The 24,583-nt window shown below is 37.6% G+C and overlaps 1 protein-coding gene across 7 annotated transcripts in view; it reads right to left on the bottom strand.

Annotated features, from left to right (window-relative positions):
- The window catches only part of PHKB (phosphorylase kinase regulatory subunit beta), a 193,905-nt gene that overhangs the window by 87,706 nt on the left and 81,616 nt on the right, over nucleotides 1–24,583 (bottom strand). For all 7 annotated transcript variants that reach the window (XM_079906270.1, XM_079906276.1, XM_079906271.1 and 4 more), the window contains 3 exons: nucleotides 24,245–24,322; nucleotides 15,051–15,209; nucleotides 8,712–8,806 (listed from right to left, as the gene is read on the bottom strand). In XM_079906270.1, the coding sequence (XP_079762396.1) occupies nucleotides 8,712–8,806; nucleotides 15,051–15,209; nucleotides 24,245–24,322 (332 nt within the window). The remainder of the gene's footprint in view (nucleotides 1–8,711; nucleotides 8,807–15,050; nucleotides 15,210–24,244; nucleotides 24,323–24,583) is intronic.

Raw genomic sequence — 24,583 nt, forward strand, 5'->3', positions numbered from 1 at the left:
AATTCTGGCATTTAATTTACTTGGTTTGCATCTACTTGGAGCTATCACAACTGTTCAGTGAACATCTACCCTGCTAAAATCCCAGTGTTAGGTTCATCAATCAAGATCTGAAGAAGCACAGAGTGTGGCTGGAGAACAAGATATTTAACAGAAACAATGAGAGAAGACTCAAGCATGGTAAGTAGACCTGGGCTTCTAGTTCTAGAGAGTGGCGTTAGCACATACACTCAATTCTCATTCCTCTCCAGACCCCACAGAAATGACCATATAGATGCTAAAAATAAACAAAACAAAACAAAAAAGACTAAAGCCATAACAAAAAAGAGAAAAAGAAAAAAGGGGTATCAAATCAGATATTTCAGCACATTTCTAGTGTAAAAGATGGCAAATAGAAGTGCATTAATGAAGAAAGCAGAGCAGAGGAAGCCTATATAACCAAACTATACCACTTAGAGTGTTACCATAATGCTGCCACAGGTATGGGAGTTGATCCACCAAATAGAGGGGCCCCAGAAGGGTACTTGGTTTGCAGAAACACTGGACAGGAGAAGTGAGATGTGACACAGAACTGATAAAGGCCACTGTGGCACACAAGGAGCCACAGTCAGCAATAAAACAGTAAAGCGGGGTTTTTCTCTTAACATACTGAACAAACTGGCTGGGATGAGTTAATGCTTTTAGTGTTGGCAATAGGTTCCTCAAAGTAAAGCCCTTCACATTCTGGCATTTGGCAAGAGTAATGAGGGTCTTGTTTGTTCCCCACTGGATCCTCAAGAGACAAAACTCCCAATCACGTCTTCCTCACTCCCTGTTGGGGCTGCAGGACAGGGGGAGAGGACCACTTAATACACTGAGAATAATCAGACCATCATCTATCACCTAATACACAAGTGAACAAATGAGGATCACCAGGTATGTGAAAAATAACCAACGGGAAGAAAGAGAAACACCACATTAGTAAAACATAAAAATTACCTCGGGTATTACGCTTAGTGAAATAAGCCAGACATAGAAAGGCAAATATTGCATGATTCCACTTATATGAGATACCTGAATAGACAAATTCATAAAGACAGAAAGTAGAATAGAGGTTACCAGGAGCTGGAGGGAGGGGAGTAGAGGGAGTCACTGTTTAATGGGTACAGAGTTTTTGTTGGGGATGATGAAAATGTTTTGGGTATAGATAGCAGTGATGGTTTTGCAACATTGCAAATTTATTTAATGCCACTGAATTGTGCACTTATGAATGGTTAAAATGATAAATATCATGTAATGCATATATTACCACAATAATAAAAAAGAAAAAGATCACTCAGGAAATTTAACAAATGGTGCTCTGACAACTGGATATCTGCATACAAAGAATGGAGCTGAATGCCTACCACGTACCATGTACAAAAATTAACTCAAAATGGATCAGAGGCCTAAATGTAAGAGTTAAACCTATAAAATTATTAGAAGAAAACACAGGCAGAAATCTTTGTGACCCTGGATTAGACAATGGTTTCTTAGATATGACACCAAAAGCACAGCAAAAAAAAAAAAAGATAAATCAGACTTCATCAAAATGCAAATTGTCTGTGCTTCAAATGACACCATCAAGAAATTGGAATAATAGTTCACCAAATGGGAGGAAATATTTCAAAATAATAGAAGGAACTCATATGTAGAACACATAAAGAACTATTACAACACAATAATAAAAAAGACAAAGAACCCAATTTTAAAATGACCACAATATCTTAAAAGACATTTGCCTGAAGAGATACATATACATATGCCCCAAAAATACATGACTAGATGCTCAATGACTTTAGTAACTAGAGTAACTAGGGCAATGCAAGTCAAAACCACAATGATATATCACTTCTTATACACTAAAAGGCTATAATCAAAAAGACAGATAATAACAAGTGTTGACAAGAATGTAGAGAAATTGGAACCCTCATACATTGCTGGTAGGAGTGCAAAATGGTGCAATCGCTTTGAAAAACAGCCTGCAGTCCTTCAAAATATTAAACATAAAATTAGCATATGACTCAGCAATTCCATTATATCCAAGAAAAATGAAAACATGTCACACAAAAACGTGTACACAAAACTTCATGGCAGCATTAGACACAATAGCCAAAAAGTGGAAACAACCCAAATGTCCATCACCAGATGGATGGATAAATAAAGTGGTATACACACACAATGAAATGTTATTTCGCCATAAAAGGACTGAAATACTGATACACACTACAACACTGATGAACTTTGAAAACATTATGTGGAGTGAAAAAATCTAGTCACAAAATACCACACATTATATGATATACCCAGAATTGGAAAATCCATATAGACAGAAAGTAGGTTAGTAGTTGCCTAGGGCTGAGTAGGGAGAGAGAGATAGGTTGAAGAAACTAGAGAGTGCCTGGGGTCATGAAAATATTCTAAAATTTATTGTGATGAATACACTAAAAGCCATTGAATTGTACACTTTAAATTAGTGAATTGTATTGGATGTAAATTATATTTCAATAAAGCTTTTATTAAAAAATAAATGTTCAATAAATTATAGCAAATATTATTTTTAAAAATTACAGAAAAAAAGACTATTCAAGGAACAGAAGAGATCTTAACTCTTAATTATTATTCATAGAAAGACTTATGAAGAAATGTTATCCATTAAAAAAAGGGGCAAGAGGGCTTCCCTGGTGGCGCAGTGGTTCAGAGTCCGCCTGCCGATGCAGGGGACACGGGTTCGTACCCCGGTGCGGAAGATCCCACATGCCGCAGAGCGGCTGGGCCCGTGAGCCATGGCCGCCGGGCCTGCGCGTCCGGAGCCTGTGCTCCGAAACGGGAGAGGCCACAACAGTGAGAGGCCCACATACCGCAAAAAAAAAACAAACAAACTAACAAACAAACAAAAAAGGGGGCAAGAAAGAACAAGATAGCCTGGACTCAGTTTTCCCTCCTGCTCTAAATACAATTATTTACCCTGGAAATAATTCAGTGGATAATGAGTCAAGGGCTCTGAGAACTGGAAAGAAGGCTGGCTAAGAACCAACCCCAGGACTTGAAGAATGGCAATGTGGTGAGAGTCCTAAGATCCCATACACACTGGGCTGAGCACTGTAGAGGCCTGCAGCCTGAAACAACCATCAGGCGTAGACAAAAAAATAAACACAAAAGCAATAAAAGTCTGTTCTCTCTGGCCAAAGGACTGGGAAACAAGAACCACAACAGCGACCAAGTGGGGAGATCCAACCCTAGTTCCTCTACTTGAGGTACTAGTTGGCCAATCTGCCTTCAGCAGCACCTTCAAAGCCCTAGTGGGCCCACCCAACCTCTGTTTTACAACCAGGGCACTTGATGGGCCAACACGACTGTAGCATCAGCAAAGAAGCCCCAGTGAACTGTCTTGACCCCTGCCCCACAAATCAGGCTTTAGTGGGCAGTCCAATTCATCTAGGATAGCAGCAGTGAAGCTCCAAGGGCCATCCCAACCCCCACTCCACAACCAGTGCACCAGCATGGAATTCTGAGCAGCCTACAGCAGCAGCTTCTCAGCAGTGCCAAGACTACCCAACCCCTGGGTAACCAGCAAGCGGGCCGATACACCTGCATCAGCTGAGTTTGTTATCTCCTGGCCGTCCACCCAGTGGCATAAAGAGACTTAGGCCAAGAGAAATGGCATATTACCTGTAGAAGAACACAAATTTGAATTGGCAAGGGATTTCTTGTCTGAAACTATGGAGGCCAGAAGTACACAATCATTCTTAGTGCTGAAAGAAAACAACTGTCAATCAGGAATCCTGCATCTAATGAAAGTAGCCTTCAGGAATGAAAAGGAAGTAGACATTATTAGACAAAGGAAAACTAAGAAATTTGTTGCTAGAAGACCTACTCATAAATAATGTCTAAAGAAAGCTATGCGAACAGAAAGAAAATGACAACAGAAGAAGGCAGGGACATTCAAAAAGGAAAGAATGATGAAATGGTAGAAGTTGGGATAAATACAATAGACTTTTTTTTTTTTTTTACTATACTGCTTGGCATTTTATATTTGAATATTTTGCAATAATTTTAAATGGTCTATTAAAAAAGTAGTAATGCAAACCAGTATATGACAAACCAACAGCATGCACAAAAGATACAAGTGTATATTATATGAATAAAAGTTCAAAAAGTCAGTCTTTATGATCACCTCCTCCCTTTCCCAGAACTAGCCAGTTTTGTATGATAAAACATGTACTCATAAATAGCTTATTTTATACAATATGATTATTCTTAACTCACCATTCTGTGAGCTACCCTTTACTTTATGTTTACTGAGCATTTATTATAATCCACTTCTTGTGCCATTTCATGTCAATTTACCACAGTCTTTTTAATCCCTGCATAGATTTAGAAAAATTTATTAGATCTGTCTCCCACTTCTTGATATTAATATTGTTTTTAATATTTAAAGGAGTTTTAAGCACGATTGACTTTTACCTCATGACTTTCTCTAAGGGTTACATTTACATTATTCAAAAATTTAGAAGACAGATCTGGTTTAAAAAAAAAAAGAAAGGCTTTTCTGGAAATGGGGAAATTACATAGTTAATAGTACCAAATGTAACAATGTAATTGCATTGTAATCTCCTCTATATTATTTCACTTTTTACAAAATGCATCTATGTAACTTTTATATGTAGTTAAAGGAAGAGGAACTGTATAGGCTTTTAAAGGATCCTGTCTGAAAAAGAGGCCAGGGTTTCAGGATGAAGGTTGTACTAAGAGTGGAGGCCTGGGAGTGGGTGAGGGTGAGTTGTGATATTAGATCAGCAAATTGGCTGAGATCATAGTACAGGGATGGTTGGGAGAAATTTGGAGAAATTGTAAGATATAAGTGAAAAACACGAAATGAGGTGACTGTATGAGGATATGGAATTTAGACGCTACCCTGTAGACAGTATAGAGTGTCATGGAAGGTTTTCAGGAAACAACATAAATGAATCCATACTTTATAAGATCGTGTGTTCTCAAGCACAGAGAATAAACAGGAGGAGAGACTGAAGACAGAGAGAGATTACTAAAACCATGCCATTGAGTAGTAACGAAGTCTGAGTGGTACATGGCAGTGGGGATAAATATGAAGAGACAAATGTAGATGCTACTTTGAAGGCAGAGCCAATATGATAACCACCTGAATGTAAGAGCTACTGGCATGAGAAAAGAGTATTGAAGATGGTCCTTATCCAAGGTAGGGACTAGGGAGAAAAGAGCTACTTTGAAGCAAGAAGATAAATTTGGCATTAGAAATGTTGGGTTTCATTTTTTAAATTTTTAAACCACTTTATTGAGATATAATTTACATATAAAAAGCTGTACATATATAAAGTATACAACTCAATGAGACAGAGTTACGTATACATCCAGAAATGTTGGGTTTTAAAGACTAGATTTGTGGAGAGATGATCACCAGGTAGTTGGAAATTCAAGTTTAAATATTAGGAAAGAGGTCAGAATTAGAGAAATAGATTTAGGGATATTTGCATAAGTCCACGATTTTCCATGACATACCTTCTTCCCACACATACCATCAAGCACACTCAAACATTCAAGTTAAACCCTGAGAACCTCCTATATAACAGGTGTTACAGTACTATGACAGATACTGAAGCTACAAAAGTGAATAAAACATGGTATCTGGTCTCTAGGAACATACATTCTAAGGTCTGCAAAAGTTTTCTTGTTTTCTTTTGGTCAAAATCTCACAATACTATAAAGTATATCTGCTACTGCTAACAATGCATTTCTTTCTACTCCTCTAAACTTTATTTATAAAAGGGAATTTTATTCTCCAAGTAACATCAAGAGAAAACAGCAACTCCTGACTAGTGAGAGAGTAGTGAGGAGGGTCATCCCAGCTGATACCCTTTTCCAACCTCAGCCTTAACCCCGGATACAACCCCTTTTCCAAAAATAAATTTGCTAAGGGTAAAGTTAAGAAAATCAACAGCTGCCAATTCAGTCCTCAGTGTTTTGCATTTGCAATGTGCCAATAGCCCCATGCACACTTGAGGGAGTGGACCTCTCTACAGTTCTGGCACACTCACAGCTCTCTGGATTCTGGAAGACTTCCTTCTGCCATAACCCTTCTGTGAAGGAATAAGCTGGCCCAGCAGGCCTGGGTTGTTTAAATCTTGAAAATTTCCAAGAAAGGCATGCTTTCAGGATGGGCTTTCTGGCTTCTTGGAATGTTCTGTCAGATAAGAGTGTTTTTGCATGCCTGAGGCGCTGGGCCATACTGTTCCGGTCTGTCTATATGGTTTATGCGAACAATGTGATTTATGGTGAACATCTGCTTTTTCTCTGGGGGGGGGGTTAGAGCTTCAATAACTGCGGTCAATCATGCAGGTGCTACCCGCTTACACAACTGACCCCCAATAAAAATCCTTGATGTTCAAGCCTGAGCAAGCTTCCCTAGCTGGCAGCACTTTGCATATGTAGTCACACATCATTCCTGGGTAACTGTGTCTCACACGACTCCACTGGGTGAGAATATTTGGAAGCTTGTGCCTGGTTTCCTCAGGACTTGACCCGTGTGCCTTCACTAATTTTATCCTCTCTCCTTTTTTTGTAATAAACTGTAAGTGTTGAGTATAACAGCTTCTGAGTCCTGTGAGTGCTGGGGACCTCAGATACAACTTCCTTCGAAGTCAGGGATTTCTCTTGTTTCCAGGAAATGTCTGAACTTTACTATTCTACTTACTTTTCCTGACATTTGACAGGGTCAATCCACACAGATCAGTTAATTTCAAGATCTGACCTGGTCAATCATGACTGAGAGGGCACTGACACCAGCATTTCAGGCAGAGGGCCCTGTCTGACTTCCGTATTTCACCAAGCCAAGCCATCTAGCCCCAACAATGGATACGGGCATGCCAGGTCTTGGCTACTGCTTAAATGGTTGAGAAAGTGGAAAAGGCACCTCACCATTTTATATACCACCACAACCAAGCTGCCAGTAGGGTGGGGCGATAACACCTCCCGGCAATTTTCTGCTGCCAATCTTTCCTATCATTTCCTTTCCAGAAACTATATACAATGTATGGATGTAATCCCAACATGGCTGCAGGAGAAAAGCCCCTGTCCTGACCCTAGAGCAAGGCTCTTAGATAGGATATGACTCTACCTGGGAGGAACATCACATAATTTAGTAGCAACATTAGAAAATGATTTCAATATAAAAAATATACCTAGAGTAAATATACCTAGAGTAAATTATATACCTAGAGTAAATTCTCTATAAAATTCACTCAGTCACTTGTACTCTGACTTCTTGAGTGGGAGAGAAAGAGTTGCAAGAATATTGTATGTCAAAAATTACATATAACCCACAGCCCTCCTTATACGGGTCAAGCATGAAGTGTTTAAATGGTTGATTTTGTTAGCTGTGTGCTTTGATGTTCTCTGGTTCCTGCCCCCACACCTCAAACCTGCGACCAATAGGTCACTTTATATTCTAAGAAAAGGCTTTGAGATTTCGTCACCCTAGAAGTGCATCACACATGCTATGTAAGTGATACACACTAGTCTTAAAATGGCTCGGAGTCACAGCACTAGGTAACATGAAGTTAAATATATTCCACTTTACTGACTGGTAAATATATTCCAGAGATGAGTGGTAAATAAAGATAAAGGCCAAATTCCTGCCTTATATGGGAACTAATAGGCCAGCGTAAAATTTTTATCACATATTAACATAAGCATCTTTCTCCCAAAAGCTTCTCATCTATGAACCACTCAGAGTAACTAGCAAAAGAAGCAGAGAAACAGCAAAAGAAGCAGAGAAACAGTGTGAGAGAACCTATTGATACTAATGATACTAATGAGGCTGGTTGGGTCTCCCTTTCTCTCGTTAAAACAAGCATTTATGTGTGTGTTTGTGTGTGTGTGTGTATGTGTTATACATATATTTTTAAAGTAAAAGGAGCATTTCAATTTCGTAAGCATATTTTCTGTAAGTGCTGATGCTATTCTTATTAAATAAATTTAATAAGCGTGTGCTTGGAATCCCAGGCACACACTCAGGTTCATTCCCTGTCTCCTCAGGCAATTTCAACAATCCACACTACAGTTTCATTTTAACAGTACTCATTACTGGTATCATTTAATACATGAGGGTTTGCTCAAGTCAACATCAATCTTGCTGATCCTGCAAACACTTATTTTGTTGACACAACACAGTCTGAATCCATAGGTACTAAATGTAAAAAAAAAAAATTTAACTATTTGTTCACCTGACATGTTACCAAGTACTAAGAACAACTCTGTCTGTCACTCAGTCCTGTCACAGAGACAGCACTGGACAGACATCAAGCGAAGGGCCTTTCATGGAACCCCACTCCCTTCAGTAACAGAGCCATCTCATCTGTCCCCATGCCACCCATACATACTGCATCTTCTCAAAGACATTTGACACCTTAAACACAACCACTGTGAAGGTGAAAATGTTTACCTGTGAGACATCTCGTGGGACACATCTGACTCATACTTCCTCATTAACAAATAGCCCTTTACCACAGGTAAATCTTAACTAACCAGAAGACAGAAAAGCTTTGCCCTCAGAAGGAACAATAAAAAACCATTCAGAATAAAATTTCTTCTTCAATTAAGTGTTAAATGTCTGGATGAGTCTAAGTTATGAAATAAAATATCTTTATATATCTCTTTACCTGATTGGAAAACCTCATGCTCACATTACGTTGATTCTGTAGTGGGACATAACGCTGAACAGGATCAATGTCTTTAGGACTAATTAATTCATCAGCTGAAAAAAAAAAAGGAAATGACATGATCAAAAATGTATCTATAAAACACTGTAAACCAACTGGACCTAATAGATGTTTATAGAACACTCCATCCAACAAGAGCAGAATATACATCTTTCTCAATGCACATGTAATATCTTTCATATGCTAGGCCATAAAATAAGCATCAGTGAATTTAAAAGGATTTAAATCATACAAAGTATGTACTTCAACCATAACAGAATGAAATACCAGAATTTAGAAATAGAATTCAAATAGAATTCTATTCAAATAGAATCAATTGAAATTGCTTTCAACCACAATAGAAATCAATTAACAGGAAGAAGTTTTAGAAATTCACAAACATAATAAAATTAAACAACACACTCCTAAATAACCAATGGGTCAGAAAAGAAATGAAAAGGGAAATTAGAAAATACTTTCTAATGTACTTTCTGATGAGATGATTGAAAAAGAAGACACAACATACCAAAACTTAGGGGATTTAGGTAAAGCAATGCTCAGAGGGAAACTGACAACTGTAATTGCTACATTAAAACAGAAAATTCTTGGGACTTCCCTGGTGGCGCAGTGGTTAAGAATCTGCCTGCCAATGCAGGGGACATGGGTTTGATCCCCAGTCTGGGAAGATCCTACATGACACTGAGCAACTAAGCCCATGCGCCACAACTACTGAGCCCGCGTGCCATAACTACTGAAGCCTGCGTGCCTAGAGCCCACGCTCCGCAACAAGAGAAGCCACTGCAATGAGAAGCCCACGCACTGCAACGAAGACCCAACGAAGCCATAAATAAATGAATGAATTAATTAAAAAATAAAACAGAAAATTCTCCAGTCTATAATCTATATTCCACATTAAGAAAGCAGATGAAAAAGAGCTAACTAAATCAAAAGCAATCAAGAGGAAGGAAATTAAGAGTGGAAATTAATGAAATAGAGTATAGAAAAACAATACAGAATATAAATGAAACCAAGTAGATTCTTGAAAAACTCAAAAGTTGACAAACCTTTAGCTAGCCTGACCAAAAAATAAAGAAAGAAGACTCAAATTACTAAATCAGGAATGAAACTAGGAACATTACTAGCAACCTTAAGGATTACAAGAGAATACTCTGAAAAAATGTATGCCAACAATTTAGATAACCTAGATGATATGGGAAAATTCCTAGAAATACATACATTACCAAAACTGACTCAAAGAGGAACAGAAAATATGAACAGATGTGTAACAAGTAGTGACTGAAACTTTCCACACAAAAAATGTTCAGGACCATGGGACTTCATTGATGAATTCTACCAAACAGTTAAAGAAGAATTAAAACCAATCTTTCACAAAAATTTTCCAAAAAATAATAGAGGGACACTTCTCAACTCATTCTAACAGGCCAGTATTACCTTAATACCAAAATCAAAGACACCGCAAGGGAAGAAAATCACAAATCAAAATCTTTTCTGAATATAGACACAAAACTACTCAACAAAAATACTAGCAAACTAAATTCAGTAACATATAAAAATGATTACATACCATGACCAAAAGGGACTTACCCCACAAATGTAAGAATGGCTTAACCTCCCCAAATCAGTTACTGTAATACACCATATCAATTGAACAAAGGACATAAAAATTACGTGACCAGCTCAGTAGACACAGAAAACACTTGACAAAATTCAGCATCCTTTCATGATAAAAGGCAGTCAACAAATTAGGGATAGACAGGAACTTCCTCATCCTGAAAAAGGGAATCTATGAAAAACCCATGGCTAATGTCACACTCAATGATGGAATGCTATGCTCCAAAGATCAGGAGTCAAGACAATGATGTCTACTCTTGCCACTTCTATTCAACATTGTACTGGAGGTTCCAGTCAGAGAAATTGGCAAGAAAAAGTAATAAAAGGCGTCCAGATTGAAAGGAAGAAGCTACAGTAATTAAGACAACGTGGTGCTGGCATAAAGACAGAGATCAGTGGAACGGACTGATCCACTGATCAGTCCAGAAATAAACTGTTACATTATGGTCAACTGATTTTTGACAAGGGTGCCAAAACAATTCAACAGGGAAAAGAATAGTTTTTTCCCCCACACAAAATACTGAGATAAGTGAATATACAAAGGCAAAAGAATGAAGCTGGACCTCTTCTTCACACCACCTACAAAAATAAATGCAAAACAGATTTAAAAAGTTAAATGTAATAGTTAAAAATATAAAACTGTTAGAAGAAAATATAAGAGTAAATCTTTGTGACTTCGTATTAGACAAAATTACATCAAAACATAAGTAACAAAAGAAAAAATGAGATAAATTGGACTTTGCCAAAGCGATAAGATTTTGTGTCTTAAAGGACACCATCAAGAAAGCAAAATGACAGCCCACAGAATGGGAAAAAATATTTGCAAATCACATATCTTGTAGGGGACCTCTATCTTGAATATATAAAGAACTCTTGCAACTTAACAATAAAATGACAAATAACCCAATTTAAAAATGGCCACAGGGCTTCCCTGGTGGCGCAGTGGTTGAGAGTTCGCCTGTCGATACAGGGGACACAGGTTCGTGCCCTGGTCCAGGAAGATCCCACATGCCACGGAGCAGTTAGGCCCGTGAGCCATGGATGCTGAGCCTGCGCGTCTGGAGCCTGTGCTCTGCAACGGGAGAGGCCACAACAGTGAGAGGCCCGCGTACCGACAAAAAAAAAAAAAAAAAAATGGCCACAGTATCTGAATAGACATTTCTCCAAAGAAGATATACCAATAAGCACATGAAAAGATGCTCAACAACATTAGTCATTTGGGGAATGCTTATCAAAACCACAATGAGATAACACCTCATACCCAGTAGGATGGCTAATGTCAAAACACAGACAAGAATAAGGGTTGGAGAGAAAGTAGAGAAATTAGAACCCTCATACACTCCTGGCTGGAAGGTAAAATGGCACAGCTACTTTGGAAAATAGTCTAGAAGCGCTCCAAATGTTAAACACAGAGTTACCATATGACTCAGCAATTCTACCCCTAGGTATATACCCAAGGGAAATGAAAACATATGTCAAACGATAACTTGTTCATGAAAGTTTAGAGCAGCATTATTCATAATAGCCAAAAAGTGGAAACAACCCAAATGTCCATCACCTGATGAATGGATAAATCAAAAGTGGTATAACCATACAATGGAACGTTATTTTGCCATAAAAAGGAACGAAGTGCAGGAATTCCCCGGCTTCCCAGTGGTTAGGACTCCACGCTTCCACTGCAGGGGACACAGGTTCGATCCTGATAGGGGAACTAAGACTTCGAATGCTGCGCGGTGCAGACAAAAAAAAAAAAAAAAGGGAACAAAGTGCTAATACATGGGTGAAACTTGAAGACAGGCTAAGTGAGTCATAAAGGCCATACATTATATGATTTGAGGTATATAAAATGTCCAGAATAGGTAAATCTATAAAATAGAAAGTAGATTAATGATTGTCTAGCGCTAAGGGGAAGGATGAAGTGATTAGGGGTACATGGGGAGTGACTGCTAAAGAGTATAGGGCTTTTTTTTGGGGGGGGATTGATGACAATATTCTAAAATTGATTGTGGTTATAGTTGCACAACTCTGTGAATATGCTAAAAAATATTGAACTGTAAACTTTAAGTAGGTGAAATGTATGTAATTTTACCTCAATAAAGTTGTTCTACAATAAAAGTAATGTATTTGCAGTTTCAAGGAAGAAAACTAGCTCAGTGAGGGAAAACAGTGTTTCCTAACACTAAATTCTGAAAGAGATATCTGAGATGGAGCATTTTTTATGGGGCACTGACCAGAATGAGGGTAATGTCTTCAACTGCTGTTGTACTATAAGCATGGAAGCCCTTTTCACGTGGTAGTTCCTTGTTTATGATTTATTTACCTATTTTATAGCAAACACTGATTTTCTAAAAGTCTAAATTTTCTAAAGAAAAAAAATTACTGTAATAATTAACTATTTTCTAAGAACACAATGGGCAGTTCAGGCCTTGGGAAAGGAAACAGCATATTGAGTCTTTTTGCTCTAACATAAAAGTCACATAGTTTTGTTGTATAATTATTAACTAAGGCATACATAGAGCAAAATATTAAATTTCACCAATTACAAACTAGACTGAATTAGTGAAAGCCATATATTACAGAATATTTTTAAAGATTTACTGTTCTATTATGCTCATGTAATTCCAATTAACTGCCCACAAAATGTTGTTAAGCAGATATCCTACTGAGGCTCCTTTAATAAATAAATAAGACTTTGTTAGTAAAGGTGTTGTGTGGAATCTTAATAACATCCATAGAAGTTTGATGGTTCTTGGGGCAGGGGGGACAGTTATACAATAGTCAAGAGCAACTAAATGATTCAATCTTCTGAGACCTTATTCATTTTAACCAGTGAGTTGTTAACCAGATGACACACAGCTAGGTCAGAGTGCTAATTAATATGCAGTATCTCTTTTTCTAGCAGGAGATAAGTATGTGGTTTCGTAGTCTGCAATACACCTACTCATGTCCTCTACTGCCTTTTTAGAAGTGCAGCAGGCAAAAGAGAAACTGTTTCTTTGAATGCTCTTTCGTATTCAAAATGGTCATAAAACAGAGATGAAGGCATGACCTGGATTATTTCTATTCACTCTGGTCTTAACATAAGAAAATGCTATCTACACTCAAAATTTGTCTACATTCAATACATTTATTTTGGAGTAAGGAAGGTCCAATGTTTTGTTACTGACTGATATTGTTTTCAATCTTTGTTTTTTAAAGCTCAATCTGCTTATATAGAATATGGTCAATCCTGCATTCAACCCCAAGCTGTATATACAGCAAAAAGCAGGATGAAGAAGGTTTAGATCTCAAATCCCATATCCCAGGTACCAGTTTTCAGTCTCAGACTCACAGAAAAATTTCATCATGCTCATTTGTTTCCAAGTGTAGTATACAGAAACTTATGATTCTGATGTTAAAATTCTTGTCCTTAGATAGGTTAACCACTCCTCTGCCAAAATATGTTTTATTTAGCTGATTATCAACAAGGCTTCTTTGTATTCATGCTAATAAGATGGAAATAAAATTCTAACCAGAGATAACCTTACCAACTTGGCTTGATTCTAAGAAAACTACCTTATGTATGTTATTTTTTTCTTTTGGAAAATCTTAAAGCAAAACCTGCATAAATAATATCAACTCCTTATCAAAGAGCTGTCCCTTTAAAGAAAACAATTTTCTACAGGTTCTTAAATTAGGATTAAGTATATATGGAGACACAGAAAATATAGTCAGGAAATGAGCAAACTGAAGACAGCATTAACTTAATTTTCTCTTCTTTGAATAGCTTCTGTCTGCTCTTATATATATCATTTGTGTAAAGCTTGAATTGGAAATCTGGACTTTGAAATATTCTTCCCTAATGGAATATAAAAAGGAACCAAAGATGATTATTCTTACAGCACAAACAAATTTAGCTTTTATGCAGTAATACTAAGAACAACAAAGACAATAACAGTATTTCACACAGTAAGCAGTTCTTTTAGTGCAGGTACAGTATTTACAGTCAGCTTGTTTCATAATCTGTTTGTCATAAAAGAATTCTGACTATTATGATAACCTTTTTGACGGAAATGCTAATAATATTAAAAAATTTAGCAAGGAATGGTATAGCAAGATGCATAATGCTTTTTTGTGTGCATTAAATTAACTTTCATTTCAATGTATCCAAAGATACTTCAGCTGAAGTTTTAGGAGAAGCTGAAAAACAATTCTTCAAAGAATTATGAATAGTGGCTCCATTATGCCTCCACCTCACTGAGTAAACTGCCAACATGTATTTACTGGAAAGAAGAAAACTTTGAGACACCTGATTCCTTATGGCAAGTGGTTTACTACAGGTATGACCAAGCATGATTGTTATACTAAATCACAACTGTATTCCATTTATAAAAGAGACTCAAAGTTTCCATAGCCTTCTGCTAGCACCCTATCTACTAAGCTGAATGCAGCCCAAAATGATCATAGTGGTACCCACACCTATTTGACTTTCTTCCCAGAAACATCCATCATCATTCAGTGCAATAGACATATTAATGTACTTTTCCATGCTAAGAAACTCCCCCAAGACCTCTTAACAGCATGAAACACCACCCAAATCCAAAAAGAATGTCAATGTCAACAAAGACATACTTATTTCTAAAGACTTGATAATAAGAAAAAAAACTGTTCCCGATCTTCTTCACTTACCCAGGAGTTTTGCAATGACGTAAAGGGCTTGTCCCCAAAGAAACAGTTTTCCATCACGGCCACAGTTGCTAGGAAATCGCTTCTGACTACCAGGGTTTCTTTTTTCATATTCTACAAAATCAGCTGGCACAAAGTAGTACTTTGGTATGACAGGATAACCTATGGAGTTTAAAAATAAATATTTAAAATATAACAAATCAGTATCCTCCTCAAATTTTCCCTTCAAAAACTACAATGATGACAAAGCAGAAAGAGAGAAAGTTGTCCAACAGGATAGGAAAATTTGACTCTTTTCAGAAATTCCCAGTGAAAAATGTGGGAAAAGCTTCTTTACTTTAAAACTAATTTGACAGGATATGTTATATGTTAGCCAACAATGTGTACATAATCTCTTTTAACAACATTTAACACCTTTAAATGAATCAATAAATATATAGTATGCAAATATGTAGAGCCATAGAAGAAGCTATTTTTAATAGAATTAGTCTGTGGAAGCTTTACAAATGAGATACTGTGTAATCTTAAATGAAGAATTATAACCCTGAGCGATTGCTTAGAGCAAAGAAATCCCCATTTTAAACATTAAGGCCATTATCTACTATTCAACATCACTGAGGAGAAAAAAAAAAAAATCCATCTTCCCCCTGTGACCAACTCATTTAAAAATATTTCTTGGTAGAAACTAAAAACTATTTTAAGACTAGAATCTTTGTGGCTGATGTAAAGGGAGAAAAACCAACATTCTAATACAGTGCTACAGAAGACTTTTTGTAATATCATCCCACACTGAACTTAATTTTTCTAATACTACTACACAGATTTCCCTAAAATTTGCTTCTTTCTTCACGCATCAATAAATAGTGATATTTGTGTCTAAAACCAGTGAAAAGGTCTATGATACACAGATAATAGTCTGAACATCACTCTTTCAACATAAAGAAGCCTAAAGTGTGATACACAGACTACCACCTCAATGCATCAATGATCTATCACTGAATACTAAAAGATCTGATTCAAGGGATTTTAAATATATTCATTACAACATTCATTACATTGTTTCTCACATTGGACAAGTGGTTATTTGGAGCATAAAGACAAAAAACTGGTTTTAAACATTAATATTTATTTGAAATTCAATGTTTATCCATAAACATTTTGCTACTTTAACATTACACAGACTTTAAAGGGTGAGCATACAGTATAAAGTATTTACTCTAAGATACTGTGGAAAACCCTAAAGAATATCATAAACTTCATGTGAGACAGAAATAGGGCCCACTGCTGTGATTGCCAGTTTGTGCATCATGTCTGTAAGACCACCCTCTTTTTTTTTTTAATTAACACACCATAATTTTTAACTTTCAGATAAATAGGTCGTCAAAGCTGTTCACTCATGAGAATATTTTACTATTTTACTAATACTTCCAAACACCAAAGATATCTGGAACTTCTCCTCTGGAATTCTTTCAAGAATTAGTTTTCTAGTCATACGAAAAAACTCAGTTATGTTCCTTTATGGCCCTTGCTGGTGTTTAACTGAAACCAATATATTATTTATAAGTCTGGACCTTTTGACCATTTCTAAAATATTAAACCCATCCTCAAAGGATGACATTTTAGAACCATGGCAGACATTCAAATTAATGTGAAAAAAGCCCTGAAAACATCTCCAAAGAGGAGGTCAAAATATTCTTGGCAATGGTAGTACCCTTAGGCTAGGGCAGAGCCTCCCTAAGTGGCCCTCTGAAGGGGGCAGTACTCACCTGAACAAAACATTTCTGGTGACATGGATAAAAATTAGTCATTTTATATTATTGTCACATTACATCCAGTGAAGGAGTATTACAGTAGGTAATAGATGAAGAACCTCTGCCCACCTGGCAAACTACAGTGTAGTAACTATAGCCATGAACACTTAAAATTCATCTCCCTCTCTATCACCTTGCCTAATGAACTCCTTTCATAAAAATAGGTTTATTATAACAAATTAAGAGATTATTCTTTCTAATTTGTTTGCAGCCCCGTTCATTTTTTCATTTCAATATAAATTGTTCTGTTTAGAAAGGAATTATTTATACATTTCAAAGGAACATTAAGGGAATGCTGGTAGAAAGAATTTCTTGAAAAAGCATTCCTGGGGGTGCTTCAAGATGGCACAGGACTAAGACAGGGAGATCACCTTCCTCCTCACAAATACATCAAAAATACATCTACATGTGGAACAACTCCTACAGAACACCTATTGAACGCTGGCAGAAGACCTCAGACTTCCACAAAGACAAGAAACTCCCCATGTACCTGGGTAGGGCAAAAGAAAAAAGCAAAAACAGAGACAAAAGAATAGGGATGGAACCTGCACCTCAGGGAAGGAGCTGTGAAGGAGGAAGTTTCCACACACTAGGAAGCCCCTTCACTGGTGGAGACAGAGGTGGTGGGGGTGGGAAGCTTCAGAGCCACGGAGAAGAGTGCAACAACAGGGGTGCAGAGGGCAAAGCAGAGAGATTCCCGCACAGAGGATAGGTGCCGACCAGCACTAACCAACCTGAGAAGCTTGTGTGCTCACCCCCCTGGGGAGGGTGGGCGTTGGGAGCTGAGGCTCTGGCTTCGGAGGTCAGATACCAGAGAAAGGACTGGGGTTGGCTGTGTGAACACAGCCTGAGGGGGCTAGTGCATCACAGCTAGATGAGAAGGAGTATGGGAAAAAGTCTGGAACTGCCTAAGGGTGCGTGAGGAGAGAGAATTCAGAGCACCACCTAAACAAGCTTCAGAGACGGGTGCAAGCTGTGACTATCAGCGCAGACACCAGAGATGGGCATGAAAAGCTAACACTGCTACTGCTGCCACCAAGAAGCCTGTGTGCAAGCAGGTCACTATCCACACCTCCCCCCACCGGGAACCCGTGCAGCCTGCCACTGCCAGGATCCCATGATCCAGGGACAACATCCCCGGGTGAACACATGGCGCACCCCAGGCTGTTGCAACATCCTGCTGGCCTCTGCCGCCGCAGGCTCACCCCACATTCCGTACCCCTCCCTCTCCTCAGCCTAAGTGAACCAGAGCCCCCTAATCAGCTGCTACTTTAACCCCCTCCTGTCTGGGAGGAGAAAAGATGCCCTCAGGCAACGTACATGCAGAGGTGGGACCAAAACCAAAGCTGAAGCCCAGGAGCTGTGCGAACAAAGAAGTAAAAGGGAAATTTCTCCCTACAGCTTCAGGAGCAGCGGATTAAATGTCCACAGTCAACTTGATGAACCCTGCATCTGTGCAATACCTGAACAGACAACGAATCATCCCAAAATTCAGGTGGTATACTTTGGGAGCAACTGTACAATTAGGGTTTGCTGTCTGCAACTGACTTGTTTCTGATTTTTATGTTTACCTCAGTATAGTTTTTAGTGCTTCATATCATGGGTGGATTTGTTTATTGGTTTGGTCGCTCTCTTCCTTTTTTTTTTTTTAATTACTGAAAAATATTTTTAAAATTTTATTTATTTATTTATTTTAATTTTCTTTCCTTTTTCTCGTGTTCTTCTGAGGCGTGTGGCTGACAGGATCTTGGTGCTCCGGCCTGGTGTCAGGCCTGAGCCTCTGAGGTGGGAGAACTGAGTTCAGGACATTGGACCACCAGAGACCGCCTGACCCCACGTAATATCAATCGGCAAGAGCTCTCCCAGAGATCACCATCTCAAATGCTAAGACCCAGCTCAACTAACAGCCAGCAAGCTCCAGTGCTGGACACCCCATGCCAAACTAGCAAGACAGGAACACAACACCACCCACTAGCAGAGAGGCTGCCTAAAACCATACTAAGTTCACAGACACCCCAAAACACACCACCGAATGTGGCCCTGCCCACCAGAAACACAAGATCCAGCCCCACCCACCAGAACACAAGAACCAGTCCCCTTCACCAGGAAGCCTACACAACCCACTGAACCAACCTTACCCACTGGGGGCAGACACCAAAAACAAAGGGAACTAAAAACCGGCAGCCTGCAAAAAGCAGACCCCAAACACAGTAAGTTAAACAAAATAAGAAGACAGAGAAATATGCAGCAGATAAAGGAGCAAGGCAAAAAAACACCAGACCAAACAAATGAAGAGGAAATAGGCATTCTACCTGAAAAAGATTTCAGAGTAATGATAGTAAAGATGATCCAAAATCTTGGAAATAGAATGGAGAAAATACAAGAAACGTTTAACAAGGACCTACAAGAACTAAAGAGCAAATAAACAATGATGAACAGCACAATAAATTAAATTAAAAATTCTCTAGAAGGAATCCATAGCAGAAAAACTGAGGCAGAAGAACAGATAAGAGACCTGGGAAGATAAAACAGTGGAAATAACTACTGCAGAGCAGAATAAAGAAAAAGCAATGAAAAGAATTGAGGACAGTCTGAGAGACCTCTGGGACAACATTAAATACACCAACATTCAAATTATAAGGGTCCCAGAAAAAGAAGAGAAAAAGAAAGGGACTGAGAAAATATTTGAAGAGATTATAGTTGAAAACTTCCCTGATATGGGAAAGGAAATAGTCAATCAAGTACAGGAAGCACAGAGAGTCCCATACAGAATAAATCCAAGGAGAAACACGCCAAAACATATTAATCAAACTATCAAAAATTAACTACAAAGAAAAAATATTAAAAGCAGCAAGGGAAAAGCAACAAATAACATACAAGGGAATCCACATAAGGTTAACAGCTGATCTTTCAGCAGAAACTCTGCAAGCCAGAAAGGAGAGGCAGGACATACTTAAAGTGATGAAAGGGAAAAACCTACAACCAAGATTATTCTACCCAACAAGGATGTCATTCAGATTCGATGGAGAAATTAAAACCTTCACACACAAGCAAAAGCTAAGAGAATTCAGCACCACCTAACCAGCTTTACAACAAAGGCTAAAGGAACTTCTCTAGGCAGGAAACACAAGAGAAGGAAAAGACCTACAGTAACAAACCCCAAACAATTAAGAAAATGGGAATAGGAACATACATATCGATAATTACCTTAAATGTAAATGGATTAAATGCTCCAATCAAAAGACACAGACTGCCTGAAAGGATACAAAAACAAGACCCGTATATATGCTTCTAAAAGAGACCCACTTCAGACCTAGGGACACATACAGACTGAAAGTGAGGGGATGGAAAAAGATATTCCATGCAAATGGAAACCAAAAGAAAGCTGGAGTAGCAATTCTCATATCAGACAAAATAGACTTTAAAATAAAGAATGTTGCAAGAGACAAAGAAGGACACTACATAATAATCAAGGGATCAATCCAAGAAGATATAACAATTGTAAATATTTACGCACCCAACACAGGAGCACCTCAATACATAAGGCAAATGCTAACAGCCGTAAAAGGGGAAATAGACAAGAACACAATCATTGTAGGGGACTTTAACACCCCACTTTCACCAATGGACAGATCATTCAAAATGCAAATAAATAAGGAAACACAAGCTTTAAATGATACATTAAGCAAGATGGACTTAATTGATATTTATAGGACAGTCCATCCAAAAACAACAGAAAACACTTTCTTCTCAAGTGCTCATGGAACATTCTCCAGGATAGATCATATCTTGGGTCACAAATCAAGCCTTGGTAAATGTTAAAAAATTGAAATCATATCAGCAATCTTTTCTGACCACAACATTATGAGACTAGATATCAATTAAAGGAAAAAATTTGTAAAAAAAAAAAATAACACATGGAGACTAAACAATACACTACTAAATAACCAAGAGATCACTGAAGAAATCAAAGAGGAAATCAAAAAATACCTATAAACAAATGACAATTAAAACACTATGACCCAAAACACACGGGAAGCAGCAAAAGCAATTCTAAGAGGGAAGTTTATAGAAATACAATCCTACCTCAAGAAACAAGAAACATCTCAAATAAGCAACCTAAGCTTACACCAAAGAAATTAGAGAAAGAAGAACCAAAAACCCCAAAGTTAGCAGAAAGAAAGAAATCATAAAGATCAGATCAGAAATAAATGCAAAACAAATGAAGGAACGATAGCAAAGATCAATAAAACTAAAAGCTGGTTCTTTGAGACGATAAACAAAATTGATAAACCATTAGCTAGACTCATCAAGAAAAAAAGGGAGAAGTCTCAAATCAACAGAATTAGAAATGAAAAAGGAGAAGTAACATCAGACACTGCAGAATAACAAAGGATCATGAGAGATAACTATAACAAACTATATGCCAATAAAATGGACAACTTGGAAGAAATGGACAAACTCTTAGAAAAGCACAACCTTCCAAGGCTGAACCAGGAAGAAACAGAAAATATAAACAGACCAATCACAATCACTGAAAGTGAGACTGTGATTAAAAATATTCCAACAAACAAAAGCCCAGGACCAGATGGCTTCACAGGCGAATTCTATCAAATATTTAGAAAAGAGCTAACACCTTTCCTTCTCAAACTCTTCCAAAATATAGCAGAGGGAGGGTACTCTGAAATTCATTCTACAAGGCCACCATCACCCTGATACCAAAGCGAGACAAAGCTGTCACAAAAAAAGAAAACTACAGGCCAATATCACTGATGAACATAGATGCAAAAATCCTCAACAAAATACTAGCAAACAGAATCCAACAGCACATTAAAAGGATCATACACCATGATCAAGTGGGGTTTATTCCAGGAATGCAAGAATTCTTCAATATACGCAAATCTATCAATGTGATAAACCATATTAACAAATTGAAGGAGAAAAACCATATGATCATCTCAATAGATGCAGAAACAGCTTTCAACAAAATTCAACACCCATTTACGAGAAAAACCCTCCAGAAAGTGGGCACAGAGGGAACCTACCTCAACATAATAAAGGCCATATATGACAAACATACAGCCTGCATCGTTCTCAGTGGTGAAAAACTGAAACCATTGCCTCTAAGATCAGGAACAAGACAAGGCTGCCCACTCTCACCACTATTATTCAAAATAGTTTTTAAAGTTTTAGCCACAGCAAAACTTCCAGAGAAGAAAAAGAAATAAAAGGAATCCAAATCAGAAAAGAAGAAGTAAAGCTGTCACTGTTTGCAGATGACATGATACTATACATAGAGAATCTAAAGATGCTACCAGAAAACTACTAGAGCTAATCAATGAATTTGGTAAAGTATCAGGATACAAAATTAATGCACAGAAATCTCTGGCATGCCTATACAATAGTGATGAACAATCTGAAAGAGAAAGTAAGGAAACATTCCCATTTACCGTCACAACTAAAAGAATAAAATACCTAGGTATAAACTTATTGAAGGAGGCAAAACACCTGTATGCAGAAAACTAGAAGACACTGATGAAAGAAATTAAAGATGATACAAATAGATGGAGAGATATACCATATTCTTGGATTGGAAGAATCAACACTGTGAAAATGACTATACTACCCAAAGCAATCTACAGATTCAATGCAATCCCTATCAAACTACCAATGGCATTTTTCACAGAACTAGAACATAAAATTTCACAATTTGTATGGAAACACAAAAGACCCCAAATAGCCATAGCAATCTTGAGAAAGAAAAACAGAGCTGGAGGAATCAGGCTGCCTGACTTCAGACTACTACAAAGCTACAGTAATCAAGACAGCATGGTAATGGCACAAAAACGGAAATATAGATCAATGGAACAGAAAAGAAAGCCCAGAGATAAACCCACGCACATATGGTCACCTTATCTTTGATAAAGGAGGCAAGAATATACAAAGGAGAAAAGACAGCCTCTTCAATGAGTGGTGCCAGGAAAACTGGACAGCTACATGTAAAAGAATGAAATTAGAACACTCCCTAATACCATACACAAAAATAAGTTCAAAATGGATCAAAGACCTAAATGTAAGGCAGACATTTAGAGGAAAACTCTTAGAGGAAAACATAGGAAGAACACTCTTTGACATAAATCACAGCAAGATGCCTTTTAACCCACCTCCTAGAAAAATGGAAATATAAACAAAAATGAACAAATGGGACCTAGTGAAACTTAAAATCTTTGGCACAGCAAAGGAAACCATAAACAAGACGAGAAGAGAACCCTCAGAATGGGAGAAAATATTTGCAAACTAAGAAACTGACAAAGGATTAATATCCAAAATATACAAGCAGCTCATGCAGCTTACTATCAAAACACAAACAACCCAAATTAAAAATGGGCAGAAGACCTAAATAGACATTTCTCCAAAGAAGATATACAGATTGCCAACAAACACATGAAAGAATGCTCAGCATCAGTAGTCATTAGAGAAATGCAAATCAAAACTACAATGAGTTATTACCTCACACCAGTGAGAATGGCCATTGTCAAAAAATCTACAAATAATAAATGCTGGAGAGGGTGTGGAGAAAAGGGAATCTTCTTGCACTGTTGGTGGGAATATAAATTGATACAGCCACTATGGAAAACAGTATGGAGGTTCCTTAAAAAATCTAAAAATAGAACTACCCTATGACCCAGCAATCCCACTACTGGCATATACCCTGAGAAAACTATAGTTCAGAAAGAATCATGTACCACAGTTTTCACTGAAGCACTATTTACAATAGCCAGGACATGGAAGCAACCTAAGCGTCCATCGACAGGTGAATGGATAAAGAAGATGTGGCACATAGGTACAGTGGACTATTACTCAGCCATAAAACGAAATGAAATTGAGTTATTTGTAGTGAGGTGGAAGGACCAAGAGTCTGTCATACAGAGTGAAGTAAGTGAGAAAAAGAAAAACAAATACGGTATGCTAACACATATATATGGAGTGTAAAAAAGAAAAAAAAGGTTCTTATCAACCTAAGGGCAGGACAGGAATAAAGATGCAGATGTAGAGAATGGACTTGAGGACATGGGGACGGGGAAGGGTAGGATGGGACGAAGTGAGAGACTTGCATTTACATATATACACTACCAAATGTAAAATAGATAGCTAGTGGGAAGCAGCCGCATAGCACAGGGAGATCAGCTCTGCGCTTTGTGACCACCTAGAGGGGTGGGATAGTGAGGGTGGGAGGGAGACGTAAGAGGGAGGGTATATGGGGATATATGTATACGTATAGCTGATTCAGTTTCTTATATAGCAGAAACTAACACAATTTTGTAAAGCAATTACATTCCAATAAAGATTTAAAAAAAAAAAAAAGGAAAAGCATTCCAACTACACCTTCTGTTGTCTGATGAAGTACTGGAGTCAGAAGATCCTGATATTCTTTTACTTGCTTGGGATTGCCTCTAAAAACACCTAAAATGTAAAATATAAAATCCAATAGCATTTGAGCTCAATAAACACAACAGAAATTTTACCTTAGAAAAAAATTTACCCAATTGTAATTATTCTGGTATTTTTCTATGTAAATAATAAACATAAAATGGAAAAAGGTTATGCAAATAAATGCATATGATAGTTTTCCAGGAAATTGATTTGAGAAATGTTAGCAATTAGAATTGAAAACTGACTTTTAATTGAAATTTCTCTATGCTTAAGTATAAATAATACAGACAT

Source organism: Stenella coeruleoalba (genome assembly GCF_951394435.1).
Source record: "Stenella coeruleoalba genome assembly, chromosome: 20".
NCBI lineage: Eukaryota > Metazoa > Chordata > Mammalia > Artiodactyla > Delphinidae > Stenella > Stenella coeruleoalba.